This window comes from Echinops telfairi, unplaced genomic scaffold, assembly GCF_000313985.2.
Source record: "Echinops telfairi isolate 266 unplaced genomic scaffold, ASM31398v2 ScPeMD7_70;HRSCAF=299, whole genome shotgun sequence".
In the NCBI taxonomy this organism is placed as follows: Eukaryota; Metazoa; Chordata; class Mammalia; order Afrosoricida; family Tenrecidae; genus Echinops; species Echinops telfairi.
Window position 1 is genome coordinate 12,877,347 of NW_022103968.1, and position 19,159 is coordinate 12,896,505.

At 46.1% G+C, this 19,159-nt stretch overlaps 2 protein-coding genes across 2 annotated transcripts in view; one reads left to right on the forward strand and one right to left on the reverse strand.

Annotated features, from left to right (window-relative positions):
• Nucleotides 1–13,438, reverse strand: part of ENO4 (enolase 4) — a 34,150-nt gene extending 20,712 nt beyond the window's left edge. Inside the window, exons 1-6 of the mRNA XM_004701264.2 lie at nt 13,277–13,438; nt 10,471–10,661; nt 8,465–8,607; nt 5,993–6,162; nt 5,785–5,916; nt 4,817–4,870 (exon numbers count right to left, since the gene is read on the reverse strand). Coding sequence (XP_004701321.2) covers nt 4,817–4,870; nt 5,785–5,916; nt 5,993–6,162; nt 8,465–8,607; nt 10,471–10,553 — 582 coding nt within the window. The 5' untranslated portion in view covers nt 10,554–10,661; nt 13,277–13,438. The remainder of the gene's footprint in view (nt 1–4,816; nt 4,871–5,784; nt 5,917–5,992; nt 6,163–8,464; nt 8,608–10,470; nt 10,662–13,276) is intronic.
• A 2,963-nt stretch (nt 13,439–16,401) lies between these two features.
• Nucleotides 16,402–19,159, forward strand: part of HSPA12A (heat shock protein family A (Hsp70) member 12A) — a 163,073-nt gene continuing 160,315 nt past the window's right edge. The window contains exon 1 of the mRNA XM_045291412.1: nt 16,402–16,552. Within this exon, the coding sequence (XP_045147347.1) occupies nt 16,550–16,552 (3 nt within the window). The 5' untranslated portion in view covers nt 16,402–16,549. The remainder of the gene's footprint in view (nt 16,553–19,159) is intronic.

Sequence of the window (19,159 nt, forward strand, 5' to 3'; positions counted from 1 at the left end):
GAAACTCTCGGGGTACAGAGACGTGTATGTCGGAAGGCCTAGAGCTGGGGGAGCGTGGGTTTCTAGAGCGGGACAGAGTGGGTCTACCAAGTGTGGGATCTGGGTTGGGGATAGGCAGGGGTTGAGGAGTGGAGAAACAGTAGAGTACACAAAAGATATTGACCTTGGACACAAGGGCAGGGCACTGGGAAGTCACAGATCTGACCAGGTGACGAGCCATCTGACTCCCCCGTCAGCTCAGAATGGCTGATGTTGAGGAAGACTGCCGGGGTACATTACTACTCCATGTCTTGTTTTTCTCATGCCTTCTCAACCAGGTTTGATACCGCATGAGGGCAGGTGCTGTGTTTTGTCCCCTATGTCACATATGTAACACAGGGCCTTGCAACACCAATAGGTAACTGGAGAAAGCAACCCAGAGTATGTTCCTCTCTAACATGGGAAGGCTGTAGCTGGTCTGGAGGGGAAAAGAACTCACATCTCCAGGCATTATCGTCAGACAGGATGCAGTGAGTTCTAGAATGACACTTCTCCATCTAGCTGGGTTTTTAAATACCAAAACAACAACAAAACCCCACACAAACAAGCACAGCCTTCCTAAAGAATTAGTCATTAGCCACAGGTTCCTACAAAAAGTGACTTAAGCTAAAATAAATCTGGCATGAAGTCACGTGCTTATCCGGCCCCATGATATATCACGATGAACAATCATTTTATTGGTAACGGCAAGCAGGGTGATAATATGGGTTCCAGTCTTGTTTTGAAAATGAAGACCCAAACCATGGCTTGAGTTATGCTTTCTATTACCATGTGTTGACTTCTGCCGGAGAAGAGTACCATTTCTTTAGTAATCATTGTCCTTTCCTTGAAATGGACTTAAAATTAAGATGTAATGGAAGGATTAAGTTAATGTTAGGAACAACCTGGTAGCAGTGTAACCATCAGGGGAGCATAAACATCTCTCTGCACCATTGCCCAATGGGGAGATCAAGTCAGGTTCTTTGCACACGATATTTCCAATCTTTCCACGGTAGGTGGTTTTAATGTTACAGCTGAGAGATGGAAGCCATGGCAGGTTATATAAGGTGTCCATGGTGGTGGTTAGTAAGCGCTGAGCCAAAATTAAAACCCAAATCAGTTCAGCTTTGAAGCCCATGTTATGCTACGTTTTTAGCAACTTAACATTTTTCACAGAAATTCATACCATTGAACGCTCCAATGCTCCTTGCCTTTAAGGGCCACTGATTTAGTAGTCGGGGTTTTTTGTTTTGTTTTAAAAATTTTTTTATGCCTAAGCTTTTATGCCTTATTCTAATGCTTTCTTGCTTTTTTACTCAAACAGTATTGAGCTAGTGGGAGCTCTCTCTAAGGACCCCACGGAAGCGCTCAAATACGTACCCCCACGTGAAAAGTCAACAAGAATATGATCCTTGCTTCCCAAATGAAGTGGGGATATACATATATTTTAAAAGTGATAAAAAATGTTCAAAGAAAATGTGTTCTTTGATTTGGGAGCAAGACACCAGATGATGAAGCCCGTGTCCCCCTCTGGGGCTAGACTTCCTGGGTTTGAACACCAGCTCCACCATCTATGGGACTTTGGCTATGTTAGCTAACCTCTCTAGGCCTCAGTTTCTTAATCTCAAAAGGGGGGATGATAATAGTATCTATAGAGTGGCTGTGAAGATTGAACTGGCTGAAATATTAAAGCATTTAGGATGGTGCCTGGTAAGCTTACAAGCATTTGTCAGTTACTAGTATTAGAGGCAGAAGGCGTGCAGTATGACACGGTTGTTGTGTTTAGGGGCCATCCAGTCAGTTCGGACTCATAGGGATCCGATGTACAACGGAGTGAACACTGCCCGGTCTTGTGCCATCCTCCTTCCTGAGTCCGTTGTTGCAGCTACTGTGCCAATTCATCTTGGCAGCAAGGGTCTTCCGATTTCTCACTGCCCCTCTTTCCCAGCATGCTGTCTTTCTCCAGGGTCTGGTCTCTCCTGATAACATGTCCAAAGTATGTGAGACAAAGTCTCCCACGTTTGCCTCTAAAGAGAATTCTGGCATTACTTCTTCCAAGGCAGATTTTGTTGTTGTTGTTCTTTTGGCAGTCCATGGCTCTTTCGATATTCTTTGCCAGCACCATAGTTCAAGCACATTGACTTTCCAGTCTTCCTTATTCCATGCCTAGATTGCACATGGATATCAGGCAATTGAAAACACAATGGCTTGCGGCAGGTGCACCTTAGCCCTCAAAGTAACCTCTTTGCTTTTCATTAGTCTAAAGAGGTCTTGTGCAGCAGATTTACCCAAATGAGGGGCATCATTTGACCTCTTGATCGGTGCTTCCAGGAGCACTGATTGTGGATCCAAGCAAGATGAAATCCTTGACTTCAATCTTTTCTCCATTTACTGCGATGTTACCTATTATTCCGGTTGTGAGGATATGGGGCTTCTTGGCATTGGATTGTCATCCATCCTGAAGGTTGCAATCCTTGATTTTCATCAGCAAGTGTTTTAAGTCCTCCTCACTTTCAGCCATCAAAGTAGTGCCATCTGCATACTGAAGGTTGTTAATGAGCTTTCCCCCAATCTGGATACCGCTTTCTTCTTCATGTAATTCAGTTTCTGGGATTATTTACTCCACATACAGATGAAGCATGATGAGATGCGACAACCCTGATGCGCACCTTTCCTGATTTTAAACCATGAAGTGTTTCCTTGTTCCATTGGCACAACTGCCTCTTGATCCATGTGCAGGTTCAGCATGAGCACAATGAAGTGTTCTGGAATTCCCATTCTTCTCAAGGCTACCCATCGTTTGTTATGATCCACAGTCAAATGTCTTTGAAAAGTCAATAAAACACAAGTGAACAGCTTCCTGGTATTTCTGCTTCAGCCAAGATCCATCTGACACCAGCAATGATATCCCTTGTTCCACATCCTCTTCTGAATCTGGCCTGAAACGCTGGCAGTTCCCTGTACTGCTGTAACCACTGTCGGATGGTCTTCAGCAACATTTTATTTGCATATTATATAAAGGATATTGTTTTATAATTTGAGCATTCTGTTAGGTCATCTTTCTTTGGAATGGGTCCAAATCTGGCTCTCTTCCCATCAGTTGGCCAAGTAGCTGTCTTCCGAGCTTTCTGGCATCCAGAAGTGAGTGCCTCCAGTGCTTGATCAGCTTGTTGAAATACTTCAGTTGGTAGTCCACCGATTCCTGGAGCCTTGTTTTTGGCTAACGCTTTCATCACAGCTTGTGCTTCTTCCTTCAGTACCGTTCTTCTTGCTCCTATGCTACTTCCTGAAATGGAACAAAGTAGTTCCTATGGGAACAAAAAAGCCCATAATGCAAAGTTTCTCAACCTTGGCACAGTTGACATTTTGGGCTGGGTAATTCTATGTTGTGCTGTGCATTGTAAGATGTATAGCAACATCCCGGCCTTTACCTATTTCATGACAATGGAATCTTCCCAACACATGATAGCCAACAACATCTCCAGATATTGACAACTGTTCTCAGGAGCAGAAGCACCCCTGGCTAAAACACACTGCCTTAAAAAATCAGATTGACATACTTTCCTACATCCAAAAAAAAAAAAAAATCTCTTTTCAGTGTGGTGCTATAAAGTTACAAGGCAAACAGCATGACTGATGAAAATGTTTATGGCATATTAAAAAGTACTTTTAGTATAAAAAGAGTCCCTTCCCAGATATCAATGAGAGTGAAGACCACAATAAAAAGGGCAAAAAAATAAGTAGGTTGCAGAATGATCTGTACAGAATCATGTTGCTTTTCTATAATTGTAACATAAAGCACTTTTGTTTTGCATTTCGTGGTATCTGTGGTATTAATACAAAGAAAAGGGCTGGAAAGTCTAATGCTTCTAATTATGCTTAAAAGCCTCACAAGAAATGCAACGTGGGATCCCGAACTGGATCCTAGAACAGAAAGGAGACATCAGAGGATTGGTGAACTGTGCATAATGGCTGGAGGTCAGCTCATCGTAAGGCACTATGCTTGGGAGTCTATGCTTGGTAGAGTAGAAAGGCAGAAGAGCAGAAACGCCATGACGAGATGGACGGAAACAGTGCTGGAAACAAGGGCTCAGGCGTAAGGTTCAAGGGAGGGGCCAGACCAGCGTGGTTTCCTCCAGTTGCACAGGCCGCTCTGAGTCGGAACTGACTTGACAGCGCCCAACCACATAGTCAAGTTTCGTGGGAACACGTGGGGAAACTGGGTGAAGGGTATACAGGAACGCTAAAGTATAGTTGTAGCTTTTCTCTAAACCTAACACTTCAAAAAGTACATTTGAAAAATTAAAAGACCCACAGATGGCTGGGTTTCTCTCCAGGGAGTCTGGGGATCAGCCTTGCCATATCACTGTGCCCTACCCTAAGATAGAGGAGAACTGGTGACACGTGCTCGCCTCTCCTCGGGCATGATGTTTCCCCGAAGATGCTGCTCAGCCAAGCGCCCTTCGTTGCTCATATCAGAGAGTCTGGCTCCTGAGTCTGTGTCTCAATCACTACGCCAAACTGCCTCTGCTGTGCTGAGGTCAAATTTCTCCTTTGCAAATGCCACAGGATGGCCTGAGCATGGCGTCAGCTGCCTGTGATGCTCGAAGAGATGGTTAAGTACCGTTAGAAATGGCATCATAGACAGTGATGGCATGCATAACCTTGCCTCCCATGGGAAAACCGAAGTCAGTGGGTGTTTTTCCATGTTAATAAAGACAACATTGCTTTAATTCTACAACCAGCTGCAGACTGCGTCCTAGAAGGGTGTGCTGGGAAACAGCATCTCTTTACATACCGGTTCCACCGTTTTGTTAACTTGTTTCTGAATTTCCAAGAGCATCGCCACACCCTGTAAGCAGAAAAGCCATGAGCTTCCACAGTTGCAGTCTAGCCATTTCCAACGTAAGAATGTACACCACACGGCTGTTCTAACTCCAAATGTCTGCCGGGTCCCTGGTCCGCGGACAACATAGTGTACAAAATCAGAAATGTGCACGACTCTCTTGAGCCCCTCAGCCCCCTACCCCTCCTTTCATGCAGTTGATGGTGAATGAGAGGCTCTTCTTCCTCGGGAAACTTTCTTCATTGTTTGGGATGGATTAAGTTGGTTGGTTGGGGCAAGTTAACTTCATTCTCTTTCATGGTCCCTTGGCCAACCTAGCACAGCTTGTAGTGCATGTCACAAAGTGTCTGGAGTGGGTCAGCATAAATCTATGACCACTGAAGAAGTTTCAAAGTGTGTTCTGATAAAGGTGAGGTCGGCCCACTAGGAATGCTCAATGCTCTGGTACCCAAACAGCACAACTGATATTCACCAAAGGGACAAGCCAGGCCCCAGAGGTGTTCCTCGACAGGAGATTGCTAGGACAGTGCCAGCGTCCACTGGCCGCTGCCATCGTGCACTGTGCCAGAGTGCCTAGGCCAGTAGATAAAAACACCCTCGCGCCCCCCAGATAACCACCTCCAGCATGAGCAAGGCCTCCAGAGTGACTCGCCCGTGTCTTCTCCATGAATCGCCAGCATGAGCAATTGCTAGATTCGAGTCAGAGGTCCTTGCTAAATGTGCTTTGCTTTCCTGGAAGTCTTGACTCCCTTCCCACATCTCTGGGCCCCTAAGATGTTTTTCTCACTTTCTATTTCATTCCCCCTCCCTTGCTATTATAAGCCTTAGGAACCTCAACTGAAAACTTCACTGATACCAGAGAAGATATATGTATAATTGATTGACTGATAAAAAGAGCAGTTTGAGATCACATCACGTACTTGCTTGGCACTTAATCCAGGATGAGGGATACAAATCACTTCTTTCATTAAATTCAACTTCCCAGGAGAGGACTTCCCACAGCTGACCAGAGAAACCATCAGCCAGGGCACAGTGAGTTTTTCTAGCGGTTCCTGAAATACAGGAAGAGCAAAAGGGATGCAGGCACCAATGGTTTCTAATCATGGAGTTCTAGTAACAGGTACTGACCTGGTTGTGCTTCAGGGCTGCGATAGTGACGTAGAGAGGAGTGCTGCTCAGGATGGCACTGGTTTTAGCAACAGCCAGGGACACAGCCCCGATGGCCATGCTGCCATGGAGAACAGGTTCAGCAGGTTCCTCGGGTGGGATTGGTTTCTCGAGAATTGTATCCTTCCTTCCTGGGGGAAAGCATGTCGGCAAACACTGGCATTAGGAAGGTTTGATCACGATTAAACTAGTTAAATTGTTTATTTAATAAGTTTCATTAATTTAATAATTTTTTGAACATAATTAAACTATAGTTTTTCATGCCTAATTGCAGATGTTACAGCCCCGCAAAAAAGTAAGGATGAAAACTGAGGTTAAGAAGGACATACGCTACCCCAACCTCCAACTGTTCCTTTTGATTTCACGTACTGTTCCCTACTGCTCAAAGAATCCTTAGCGATGGGTTTTCCCTCTCTACGAAACCCTAGGCCATTCAATAATAACCCCTTCAGCCATCCTGTGGAGTAGATGTTGTTATCCCGCATTCCCATATAACTAAATGAGGGATTAGAGTGGCTAGGAAACTTGCCCGTTGTCTAACAGAAAGTGTATGGAGACAGAATTTGAACCCCATTCACATGCCACATCCTTTGTTTTGCTCTATTCCACCGCAGCGGCCATGTGTACAACTTGTGGTTGAACTTCTCATCATGAGTAGTAAGCTGCTCCCAACCACAAACCAATGCCTCGGTTCCTGCCATTGAGGACTTCAGAAATGCCTCCCAGACCCAACCATTCACCCCAAATCCTTCCCCATGTTTCACTTTCATTTGTTCTCAGCTATCCTGTCTGAACAGGCACCACCGAGTCCATCATGGGCTTTCTATGGCCCCCAATCCTCCTTCTCCCTAGTTACTGCTTTGGCAGTTTTTCATGCCTAATTACAGATATGTAAGCACCTAGTGGAGGTAAGATATGTAAGCACCTAGCACATACTTAGTGTTAAAGGACCATCCCCTCTTGCTTCTTCCCTTTCCTTAAGTTCCAGTCCTATCAGAAAGCACGGAACAGCTTCCAGAACATCCATTGGCGGCCAGTACCTATTGCTCAGTAGTTGCCACCCCTTCTCACCCAGGAAAAGATTAGTCCAGCAGAATGCTTTTGCCTTGGTCAATTCTCTTCCCCAGTCTAGAACTGGGAATCAACTTGAGGGTCGTGGGTCTGGATCTCAGCATCTATTTACAGGACACAAGAGCTTGTCCCCATAATACTTTGGTCACTGGTTCTGCTGCTGTCCTATTCCCTGGAGCCCATAGAATTTATTTACTTGGTGGCTAGTTTGTGCCTGGCACTGTGCTAGATAGACCCTAGCAAAGTCAAGGGGACCACGGCATGATCCATGCCCTCAAGGAGCATTTTCTAGTTGCAGATAAACCCTATTAGAATACTAGTAGCAGCCTCACAATGGACATACTGATTGGAAGGGGTAGAAAAAAGGATGCCAATTACTGAGATAATTTGCTTTAGAATAGCATCATTTTCCAATAAAAATAATATCAATAGGAAGTGAAAGAAGGTTGGTTGTCCATATCAAAGGATATCACTCTATTAAAATATGGAGTGGCTTTTTGACGAGTTAATGGAAATTTGGGGGTGGGGAGCTGTTTGAAAGTCTCCCGTGCCACACCTGACATTGCCACTCTTCAATTCAAGGTGTTCACCTCTAAGTGAGTGTGTTCATGCGGATAGACTAGCAAAACATATTTATGGACACTCATGTGTAAAAAAACAGAGCTTTAGATACAAGAGCAATTGAATATTGAGAAAATATCCCAGTCCAGTCCAGATCAAGTCCATAAGTCTGATATTAGCCATATGTCCAATACCAATCTATAAATTCCTCTTCAGACTCATGCGACATATGCAATGATGCTAAATGCAGGACGATCACAGGCCCGTGAGTGGAAAGTCTTGTGGATCCAGTGCGGGTACAAGCATCTCAGCACTGGGAGAGGTCTCCACGTGGCTTCTCCAGCTCTGAGGCTCTGGCTGCCATCAGCCTGTCTCCATGTGTCTTGTGAGCTGCAATGTCTCCCAGGGAGTGAGCCTTATCAGTAGAGAGTCTCTAAGGGAGTGAGCAAGTGTCCCGCCTCCAGTGAGCTATTTTTTTCCTTAGTGCCTCCAAATGAGGTCATCAAGCTTGGATCTGATTGACAGGCTAAACTCTACCCTTTCAATCTTAAGCCTCAAATTGGCAATAGCTTATGTAACTGCCACAGTGAAAAATATTTTTATCTAACAAATAAAAATGGAGAGTAGAATGACGCAAAATGCTGCCCACCCAACACAGCTGCTTCCAATGAGGAAGTAGCACGGAGGAGAGACGGCTCCAGGCTGGGAATGTAACCAGGGTCTGCCCGAAGAGGTTCTGACTCGGGAAGGCAGGCCAAGCATCTGCCTTTCTTCCTTAGACCAAAAGGAGAAGCCACTAACCTTGCTTTTGTCCTTTCTTTTTGGCAGGAGGTGGAGGAGGTGGTGGAGGTACTGGGAATAAAGGTGCAGGCACTGAGTCATCCACCAAAATTTCCAATGCTTTTGTCTCCTGATCTTCTTGCACTTTGCTTGCAAAGAATGCCCTTAAAGGCAGGAAAGTGTGACTTTATAAGGGATAACCACAAAATCCAAACTTAACCGCCACGGAGTTGATGCCGACTCACAGGGACCCTTTAGGGCAGGGTAGAACTGCCTGTGAGTTTCTGAGACTGTGACTCTCTGGGAGCAGAGAGCCGCATCTTAAGAACAATTCAGCTTTGATTCCCAAGACAAAAATAAATAAATAAATAACAATGCTCTTGTGAAACTGTGTTCAAGAACTGAAATGCATTTGATGCTTTCAAGTACTCATTAAAAAAAATTATTTATTTGAGCCCTCTTTGCGATGTTAAGGAAAAGTTAAAGATACTTTAAAATTAAAAGCTTTTAAAATTAAAAGCCACTGGACTACTGGATTGTTAAAAAAGAAAAAAACGGTCACCACAAGACAAATGAGTCCAGAGCAGACAGTGGATATAGTATTACATGTCCTTCGTGACTGTCCAGGGCCAGTGCTGAAATGGACAATGTTTAGCTACAGATCAGAGGAGGTGGGATTGCGAGGACCTGGAAAACGGAGACCCAGGAGGAAGGGAAGTCTTGATGGTATCTCGGTAGTTGTCCAAGAGAGGAGGCAGTCTGGATGGGACGTGCACAGGGGTGAAACTCCAAGAGAAGAAAGGGAATGTAGTAGAATTGTTGACTGGCTTGACTGGGGAACTTGGAAAAAGAAAAACCAAACCCCCCTAAAGATGGGATCATGGCAAGGGTGGGCAAAAAGAAATTTAAAAAAAGAATAGCTTTTAGGAACTTCAAGATCAACCCAAACTCCAAAAATTCCTCTACAGTAGTTATGCTCCAACTTGGAAGCAAATGAGAATGTATTGTGCACAACTGGGCATGTGCTTGGTGCCACTTAAGCAAAGGGAGTCCCTTGGTCTTCCTTTAAGGGATATGGCATGAGACTGGCACCAAAGGAGACATCATGCTAACACTTTGCTTGCATGGGCCTTGAGCAACCCTTACACAGCCCTAGTAATCAAAATACTTGATTAGTGGTCAAATGAGAGAGGCCATCTTTGGGCCAAGCCTGGAAGACTGAGTTGTGGCTGAGGCTAGACTGCCAGGGTGCGCAGTGGTGACTATGTGAAATGATGTGAGACACGGGAAAGCAGGGCACGATGGGAATATACATCATTTAGGGCAGCGGTTCTCAACCTGTGGGTCACGACCCCTTGGGGGGGTGTCAAACAACCCTTTCACAGGGGTTGTCTGATTCATAACAGTAGCAAAATTCCAGTTATGAAGCAGCAACGAAAATAGTTTGATGATTGGGGGAACACCACAACATGAGGAAGTGTATGAAAGGGTCATGGCATTAGGAAGGTTGAGAACCGCTGATCCAGGGCATAGGTTCCCAAACTTATTTGGCCTACTGCCCCCTTCTCAGAAAACAAAACAAAAATGTAGTGCCTCCCTGGCCATTAACTTTTGTACTACAGCCTATAATCCAAGATAAAGTGTAGGCATCTGCTTGTGTAGCCTCCCTGGATTATACCAGTGTCCCCTGTGGGAAGCATCACCCACCCACTTTGGGAAACACTGACTAGCATGACCCTTTTCCTGAGAATGGATTCTTAACATGGTTCTTTTCCTGAGAATGGATATGCTGGATTCTAAGAAAGCCCTCTGCATGGAAATAGGCTGAAATGGAGCTTTACACAGCAAGATTTTCATAACTGGGGTTTCAGACGAGAGAATTATGCTAAATCTGGGGCATCTCAAATTGACTTCACAACTCTCTGCTACAGGTACCACAGTCCCAACATATCTTCAGGTGAAATGAGAAGGAAATAAATGGATATCTATTTAGACTTCGTGTTTTTGTGTCAAAGCGGAAGAGTTACCTGAGCAAGTGGTCCACCTCAGCCTGGTTGGAAGGCTCGAGGCCCTGAAGCTCCATGGTGATGGCTCCGTTGACCCACTGCATGGCAGTGCTGACGGCATCCTTCCGTTCCAGTTCCTCCACTTCCACTAGCTCAGGGGAGGCGTTTTCCCGTATTTCAAAGTGAGACGCGATCACCACAGAACATATGTGCTGAAAACAGTGTGTGTCTGCATTGGCCCTAGCGCTCCCAGAAAACAGGACACTGAGCTAACCCCCGCTTCTTACTGTAGATGATAAGGTACCACCCGTTTCAAGGTAAAAAGTGAGAATATGTCATTTTCTTTGAGATTTTTCTATAGCTGTTGAAATATGGCGGGACCCAGCTTGAAGGGACATTTAAAGTTATTATCTCACTAAAGTACCCTTATAAAAACTCTATGTTGAAGTTCATTTTTTTTATCATGACCTCGTCAGTAAAGAGTTAAAAGAATACTAACAGACTGAATCATCATTCTCCTCCAAGAGACTGTAGCAAGGTTATTTCGAATAACATATATTCATATTAACCACAGAAATTACTGTCAGTAATAAAACCTAGTGAATGTGATGATTCATGTAGATAGACCTACATGTCTACTCATAGATGCTTGTGTATGTACTCAAGGGTAAGTCAAAAATTGCTACTGGATTCCTCTTCATATATGCACGGGTTTATTTCAAATAAAACTTGTTCAATGAATGGCTGTAGACAAATTATCTCCTTAGGATATATATATATATATATATATATATGCCATGGGAAAATTATTTTGAGGTCAGGATTAATATTAACTTTTAAAATAATTTGAGTGGACATCTTCCCAAATGACTGAAGCTTGGCAGCATGTTTACAGGAATGCTGCCCTTCATGAAACAGCAGTTCTTAGATGGATCAAGTGTTTTAAAGAAGGCTGGGAAGGCCTGGAAGATGAATTCAAAGCTGAGAGGTCAGCTCAGAAGGCTATGGCAGCTGGTGGCTTGTTTTTATTTTAAAAATTGCGTTCCAAAGGGGGAAATCTTGATAGATTTCATCAAAGGACGCATGATGATCATGAGGATTTGTTAGGGGAAAAGTTTTAAGAAAATGGAAAAATGCATTGGTAATTAAAAGGCCAGGAAATTTGCCCTGAGGAATTTTCCCCTATCACCACAATGCACCTGCTTATTCAGCAAGGAGAACAGAGGCTGTCCCTGTGAGAATTTTGTTGGGATAGCTTACGCCATCTACCCTACAGCCCTGACCTTATGCTTTCAGACTTCTTTTTGAAAAGTTCTCAGAACTCAAAGAATATTGAAAAGGATTGTGATTTGGGTCTCTTGAGAATGCCCAAACTTGTTTTTATAGGGTATTATTCAAAGAGCACAGGAACTATAAGGCAGGGGTTAGAGAAATGGAAATACTTTTGAATAGACCTAGCTGGAGAATATGTTGAGAAACAATAGCTTCATATTTTTACATTTCTGTTTAGTGCGGATTTCTATGCTTTTGTACCACCACTTGTCAGTTTGTGGGACTGTGGTGGCTTGTGCATTGCCATGATGCTGGAAGCTATGTCACTTGCATTGCAAATGCCAGCAGGGTCATCCAAAGTCGACAGGTTCCAACAGAGCTTTCAGACTAAGAACAGACTACACTGAGGGAACAGACGATCCACTTCAGAGGAATTAGCCCCCGGAAACATTATGGATACAGTGGAACACTATCAAATGCAGAAAAACCTCATGACTAGCAGAACATTCTCAGTGGTAGGACTAGAAACTGAGCCCTCAAGTCAGAAGGCCCTAAAATCTGACTAAGAGCTGCCTTCTCAAAGTAGAGTCAACCACGATGACATGGACGGAGTAAAGGTAGTGGGAGTAGCAGCCGCAAACTACGCATTGCATTGAGTAAATCTGCCGCAGGAGACCTCTTTAAAGTGTTGAAAAGCAAGGATGTTATTTTGAGGACTCAGGTGGTGTGCCTGACCCAAGCCATGGTATTTCAATTGCCTCATATGCATGTGAAAATTGGACAGTGAATAGGGAAGACCAAAGAAGAACTGATGCATTTGAATTGTGGGGCTGGTGAGCATACTGAAAGTACCATGGGCTGCCCAAAGAATAAGCAAATCTGTCTTAAAAGAGGCACAGCCAGAATTGTGCTCAGAAGCAAGGGCGGGGAGACTTTGTCTCATGGGCTTTGGACATGTTATCAGGAGAGACTTGGTCTTGGAAGAGGACATCCTCTTTGGTAGAGGAGAGGGGCAGTGAAAAGGGGGGAAGACTCTCAATAAGATGGATTGAGAGTGGTGGTAAAAATGGGCTCAGACACAAGAACCATTGTCAGGATAGTGCAGGACTGGGTGGATCTTCATTCTGTTGTGCATCGGGATGCTATGGGTTGGAACCGGCCCAGCCGTCTGTTCCAGACGTCTGTAGCAATACTTGTTGACTTACCCTTGTATAGGACCCTATAAATCTGCATGCAGATATAGAACTGGTTTCATTGATATTATCAGAACGTAACACGAAGTTTGCCTCACTACGTTTCTCCGACTTGGATTAGCTTCAGATAATGGCCCCGTCTGTACCAAAATTTCACTTAAGGATAATAAAGTCAACGTGGGTGATTGTTGTGATTGATGCTTTCTATACATAAAAACCTATGGATAAGTATTTATAAGTATTTCAAACCCTAATCTTCAAATCATTAAGGTCCTTTTCTACAGTTTCAATAAGGCGGTGGTGTTAGTTGCAGACAATTTGGACAAGACAATAGTGAAGAATTCATTTACACTGTCTCATACCTTGGGGAAATTTTGAATGGTGCAGAATACTTCCACTTGCAGGGTTGGAAGTCCCAGTCCATCCAGCACGTTCTTCCCCACCACTTTCCATATGGTGGGAGGTTTTGCAAGCTTAGAAAAGCAGTTTGCCTTTAACACACACACACACACAAAATACACAATGCTACATTTAATTTATCCTCAAAAGGTCAATCCCATTTTATTCTCTGTAGTTTCTACCAAGCCTCTCTGAGTGTTATTCCTGGTACCAGGAACAGTATAGTAGCTCTGCAGGGAATGTTCTTCGATGCAGTGAGATTTGGATTCAACTTGACACTGAGTCTCTGGTACACAAGGCAATTTATTTCTCAGCAGAAACTTGCATCATTTTTTTTAAAGGCCTGGAGTGACTCTTTACTAAGACTTCTTATAGTCAAATCAGTTCCCTAACCCATCCTTCTGTCTAAGACATAGAAGTCAATTGGTCCCTAGAATACCACAATGCATTAAAACTTAAGAGACCCGCAGTGCACTGCTTTTTATTTTTCCCAGCAAAGCATTTGGCATTATAATGGTGAAGCATGAGGCAGGAGCTGTATTTCACTTACTGCCAGTTCGTGCATAGTCCTAGGGGTTCCAAGAAGATTGTGGGGGACCTTAGTAATAGCAGTTTCACTGATGTGGAAAAGCAGAAGCCGTTTGGAACTACTCCAAGAAAGAAACTGAAGAAAGAAAATGAATCTGAGATAGAAAGCTCATTCAAAGAGTCTAAATAAAAAAGATTGAAGATGGCGCGTCTATGCTCAGGAGTGGGAGTTCGGAGAAGGGCAACTGAGGACACAGCCTCCTCACCGTCTCTGTTACCAGATAATATTACCAGATATTATTAGTTTCTTATTTTTCATCCAACAGACCAAGTATATGACCTTTGAATTCAAAATCCATTGGCCTTTGCTTAGATAGCAAGTCATCTAAAACCCATCAGCAATGTGCCAGCTCAGAGGTGACCGCCCAGCAGAACTAGGGGGAAGGCAAAATTTCAAGCCATCCATGCCTTTTAAGGATGGCTTATATGTTACAGAGTACCTAACTGAATTCAAACAGCATCAGGAGCAGGAAAAATGTTACTAGACTTCCACTTTGTGTAGCATAGTGAGTTCAGGTTATCAATTCTGGAAGACCCTCTATATGCTAGATCAATGGTTCTCAGCCTGCCTAATGCCATCCCCTTTAATACAGTTCCTCATGTTGTGGTGACCCCAACCATAAAGTTATTTTCATTGCTACTTCATCACTGTTATTTTGCTACTGCTATGAATTGGGCAATCCCTGTGAAAGGGTCGTTTGACCCCCAAAGGAATCACGACCCACAGGTTGAGAACCACTGCACTAGATATTATATTAGGGGGGAGAAGGAACTCACATTTTTTGAGCGCTGAATATGTATCTTAAAAGTGTCTTGTTTATCACTGTAGCACATACCCCAGAGCCTGGTGGAGCCCACAAATTGTGCATAAATTAATGAATGCCAGGCACAGCCCTGAGCACTTTGTATACAACGTTATTAAATTTGCAAAACAACCCTATAAGGTAGGTAGTATCAGCTCTATTCCACAGATAGGCAAACAGATCCAGAGATGTAAACTGTCCAAGTGAACACAGCCAATGTTTTCATTATTGCTATGAAACAGACCATCCCAAAACGTAGTGGCTGAAACTACTCATTTGCTCACAGTTCAGTAATGTGGGCTGGGCTCAACAGGTAATTGTCGGTCTTGCTGGAGTTTTCCAGGCAGATGCAGTCATTTGGAGGTTTGACTGAGGCCAGAATATCCAACATGGCTTCATGCATATATCTAGTCCCCCAGCTGGGATGGCTGAACAGCTAGGGGTGGATGGGTCTGTCTCACATGCAGGAGGTCTCGGATCTGCCAGGGCCTAGTCTACACCATGTCTTCTTCTCCAGCAGAGTGACTGGACTAGCTCCCAGCGTGTTGACTAGACTTCCAATCGAGGCAGAGGTGTTCCAAGAGGCCAAGCCTCAATATGCCAGCACTTATCACGCCTGTGGGAATCATGCTTGCCAGGGTCCGATTGATCAAAGGAAGTCATAGAGCCAAGTCCAGAGTCAATGTGGGAGGGGCTTCAGGAGCCTGTCATACTAGAAGTGCAGTTAACTTGAATAGTCTACCACAGTTGCCAAGTGGCAGAGCCAAGAGTGAAACCCAGCTGTTTGATTCACAATCTCTTCCTACCCTAAGTTTTATGATGAATGAATAAGTAGTTCTGCTATTTCCTACAGGGTTCATCCCCATCCGCAAATTCCTTTAAAAAGTAAAAGCATTACAAGATGTGTAGTATTTGAACAGGCTGAATAGGGGAGAGGTCCAGGGCAAACGTTTCAAGGACCATCAAAGCAGAGGTGGGAAAGGTCAGCCTTTGAGGGGAGTGGTCCAGGATGGAAGAGCGGAAGAGGGGCGGGTGAGAACACCGGTTACCAGAGCATTACGAACCCCACACTGAGCTATTTCGTGTCCGTGGGCACCTGAGATCTGGTGGCGTCGTGGGCAACGAGTTGGACTGCTGCTGGAACTCCAGCCTTCCGTGGGAGAAAAACGGGGCTTCCTACTCCCAGAAAGATTCACAGCTTCCGTCGTGAGTCGGAGGCATCAGAGTGGGAAACCACGGGTTTCCGCGAAGGGTCAGACCTGAGGACTGGGGACACTGTTCAGGCCGCACCGTGAGAGTGGAGTCGAAGGAGGGCTCCGCTGAGTGAGGGCAGTAGGCGGGGCATCCCTACGGTGTCTGTGTCTAAAGACAGCGCGCGCCCCAAGGACGCGAGGCCCTGAACTCTCCCCGTGGCTACGAATCGGCCGCCGAAGCAGCGCAGTTGCCCCCTTCCCCGGGCTGCTTCATTTCCACGCCTGTCCTCCCTCGAACACCCGTGGCCCAGGTCGGCGGCTCCTTCCTCCTCCCGGGCGGTCGCTCCGCAGAAGCGGACCCACAGTGCCCCGCGGCGGCGGCGGCGGCAGTGGCGCGCATGCGCGGCGCTTCCCGAGTTGCCGCAGCGCAGGGCTGGGGGCGGGGAGAGGGGCTGGAGAGGGAGGAGGGTGTCTGCCCCAGGTCCCTACCAGGTGCCCGTAGACGTCGTCAGGCTGGAGGTAGAAGGTGGAGTTGAGCAGCTCTTCCAGCCTCCGCGGAACGTCGTTCTGCCGGTAGTACTCCATCGCCTGCTGCTTCCGCTTCTGCAGCTCCCTAGTGGCCTCACAGCCGCGGCAGCCGCCGTCTTCCCCCATGGTAGGAGATTGGAGGCTACGAAGGGGGTTAGCCCGGGGGCCGCGAGCGTCCTGTCTGTCGCTAGGCAACGCAACGAGATCCCGACCCCAGATCTCGCGAGCATCCGGGCCCCGGGGCTTCCCGCGGCCGAGCCGAGCCCTCTCGGAAGTGGGGAATGAATGGCTCCTGCGCCCTCCGTCCGGCGCTGCCCTGGAGCGTCTGGGCCGGGTCCCCTCGGTTCCGAAGGCCTGCCTCTCCCAGCCTCGGTGTGCATCACTGTCCCCCGATAATCTTCCACTCGGGGCACGGCCTCCTAACTCGTTTCAGTTTCAAGGCGCCTCCACGCCCCTTACCTGTGGGCTCGCAGCTCGACCACCCCCCGAAGGCGTGGCGTCGGCGCCGGCTTCCCCGCCGACCCCCGCGTTCGCGCGGCTCGGGGGCGCCCCGGCTGCAGGCCCGTGCGGCTCGGTACGCTCCACCGCGGGAGCAACGCCAGCTTGATACCCAGGGGTCCCCGCAGTTAGCTGGGGAGGCCCCCAAGTGTGCTAACCCTCCCACCTGAGTCGTGCCAGCTAGACTGAGCGGTCTGCGACTCCGGGGAGACTGTCGGCTCGGTGCTCGCCCTGGGAAGATTTGGGTGGGTAACCAGTGGAAGAAAGACCCACTGTGAGCCCAAAGTATTGGGGGTGAACCTTGAGGGATGGTTAGGGTTTGGGTGGAGCAGGAGTGTCCTTGGGACATGTTCTTTTCAGAGCTGCTTTATAAAACCCCGGCTGCCCGCTCTGCCTGGGTGGTATTTGCCGCTGGAGAACTTTCTTAACGCGCACCCTCGGCTTCTGGGATGGCCCAGAGGACACCACGTTCTGGTTCTCTTCCTGGCTTTCCGGGTCCCTGACCCAAGCGCACCTTCAAAGGTCTATGCTTCACTTGGCCTGTCTGGAAAATGTCCTTGTACCCACTTACCCAGCTTCATTCCGTCCGCGTAGGATGGAATGAGAACGAAGTGAAAGCGCACTTTGGAAGTGGTAGTTAATTTTAGTAGCTACCTGGTGCATGGATGTACAAACAGATAGGTGTAGATGTATATAAATAGGTGGTTCTATAGATACTGTTCTGTGAACCCAGCACGCACACCCCTCTGAACGCCCCCTCTTTATCCGGATCTCTGTGAAGGTGCTTCTTAACTCCCTGTGGTGGTGTAGATGCAGGTGCACCAGCCTCATTCTTTGCAAAAGACGGAAATCCCTAGAGGCCAGGAGTTGGGTCTGAGTCATCGTTGTATTCACTGCAGAGCCCGGGGCCCCACAAGGAGAAGATTACAGTCTCCACTGGACAGGTGTTGCAAGAACCTTTATGCTAAACAAACCCACGCTCTTGTTGTTTCCATTGCACCTGTGCCTTTTCTGGTGGTCCCCTGGGTAGGAGGACTCCCTTCCCTGTCCATTATGTAATGCTTCAGGCCAACCCCACATCCTCCAGGAAGATGTGTTCCCCATCACCCTGCCACCCCTTCTTTCCCACTTGCAGCCTGGGTTATAGCACTCAGCGGTCTTGACTCACTTAACATTGGAATGGAAGAATGGAAGTATCTTGGTTTGGATCCACTATGTCTTGGATGTCTCCCCTGTATAATCCATTGACTCCCAAACTTCAGGAGGACAGGGACTCAGTCTACCTTGTTCACCACTGCCCTCAGCATTAGTGTATACAAGGAGGCTTCAAGAAGTTCATGGAAAAATAAAGTTAAAATGGAATTTTTGTTTCACCATAAACATTAAAAATAACTTGTGAATTAAGTGAAGGCTTACAGATGAGATAATAATTTTCACATACAGTGACATCAAACTTCCCAATGAGTCTTGTTTTCTTCTTCCTATTTTGGTCTGTCTCCCTCATTGTATAATGTCTTCCCCTCCCCCAAGATAACACCTGTCTGTGCTCTATCCTATTACTCCCCTCCTTTGCTCTCTCACCCTGGGAATCATCAAACTCTGCTTCTTTCAGTGTGAAGGCCTTTTCTGTTTGTTTTGTTTTTTTTAATCGTTGTATTGGGGGCTCATACAACTCATCACAATCCATATATCCATCCATTGTGCCAAGCACATCTGTACATGTGTTGCCATCATCATTCTCAAAACATTTTCTTTCTACTTGAGCCCTTGGTATCAGCTTCTCATTTCCCCCCTACTTATGAACCCATGATAGTTTATAAATTATTATTATTTTTTCATGTCTTACACTGACGTCTCCCTTCACCCACTTGTCTGTTGTCTATCCCCCTGGGAGGGGGTTATAGGTAGATCATTTTGATCAGTTCTCCCTCTTTCCCCCAACCTTCTCCTTCCCCTCCTGGTATGACTACTCTCAATATTGGTCCTGGATTCCCTGTATTTCCAGCTCTTATCTGTACCCTTGTACATTCTCTGGTCTAGCCAGATTTGTAAGGTAGAATTGGGGTCATGATAGTGGGGGGCATGAAGCATTAAAGAACTAGAGGAAAGTTGTATGTGTCATCAGTGCTATACTGTACCCTGACTGGCTTGTCTTCTCCCCATGATCCTTCTGTAAAGGGATGTCCAGTTGCCTCCAGATGGGCTTTGGGTCCCCACTCCGCACTCCCCCTCATTC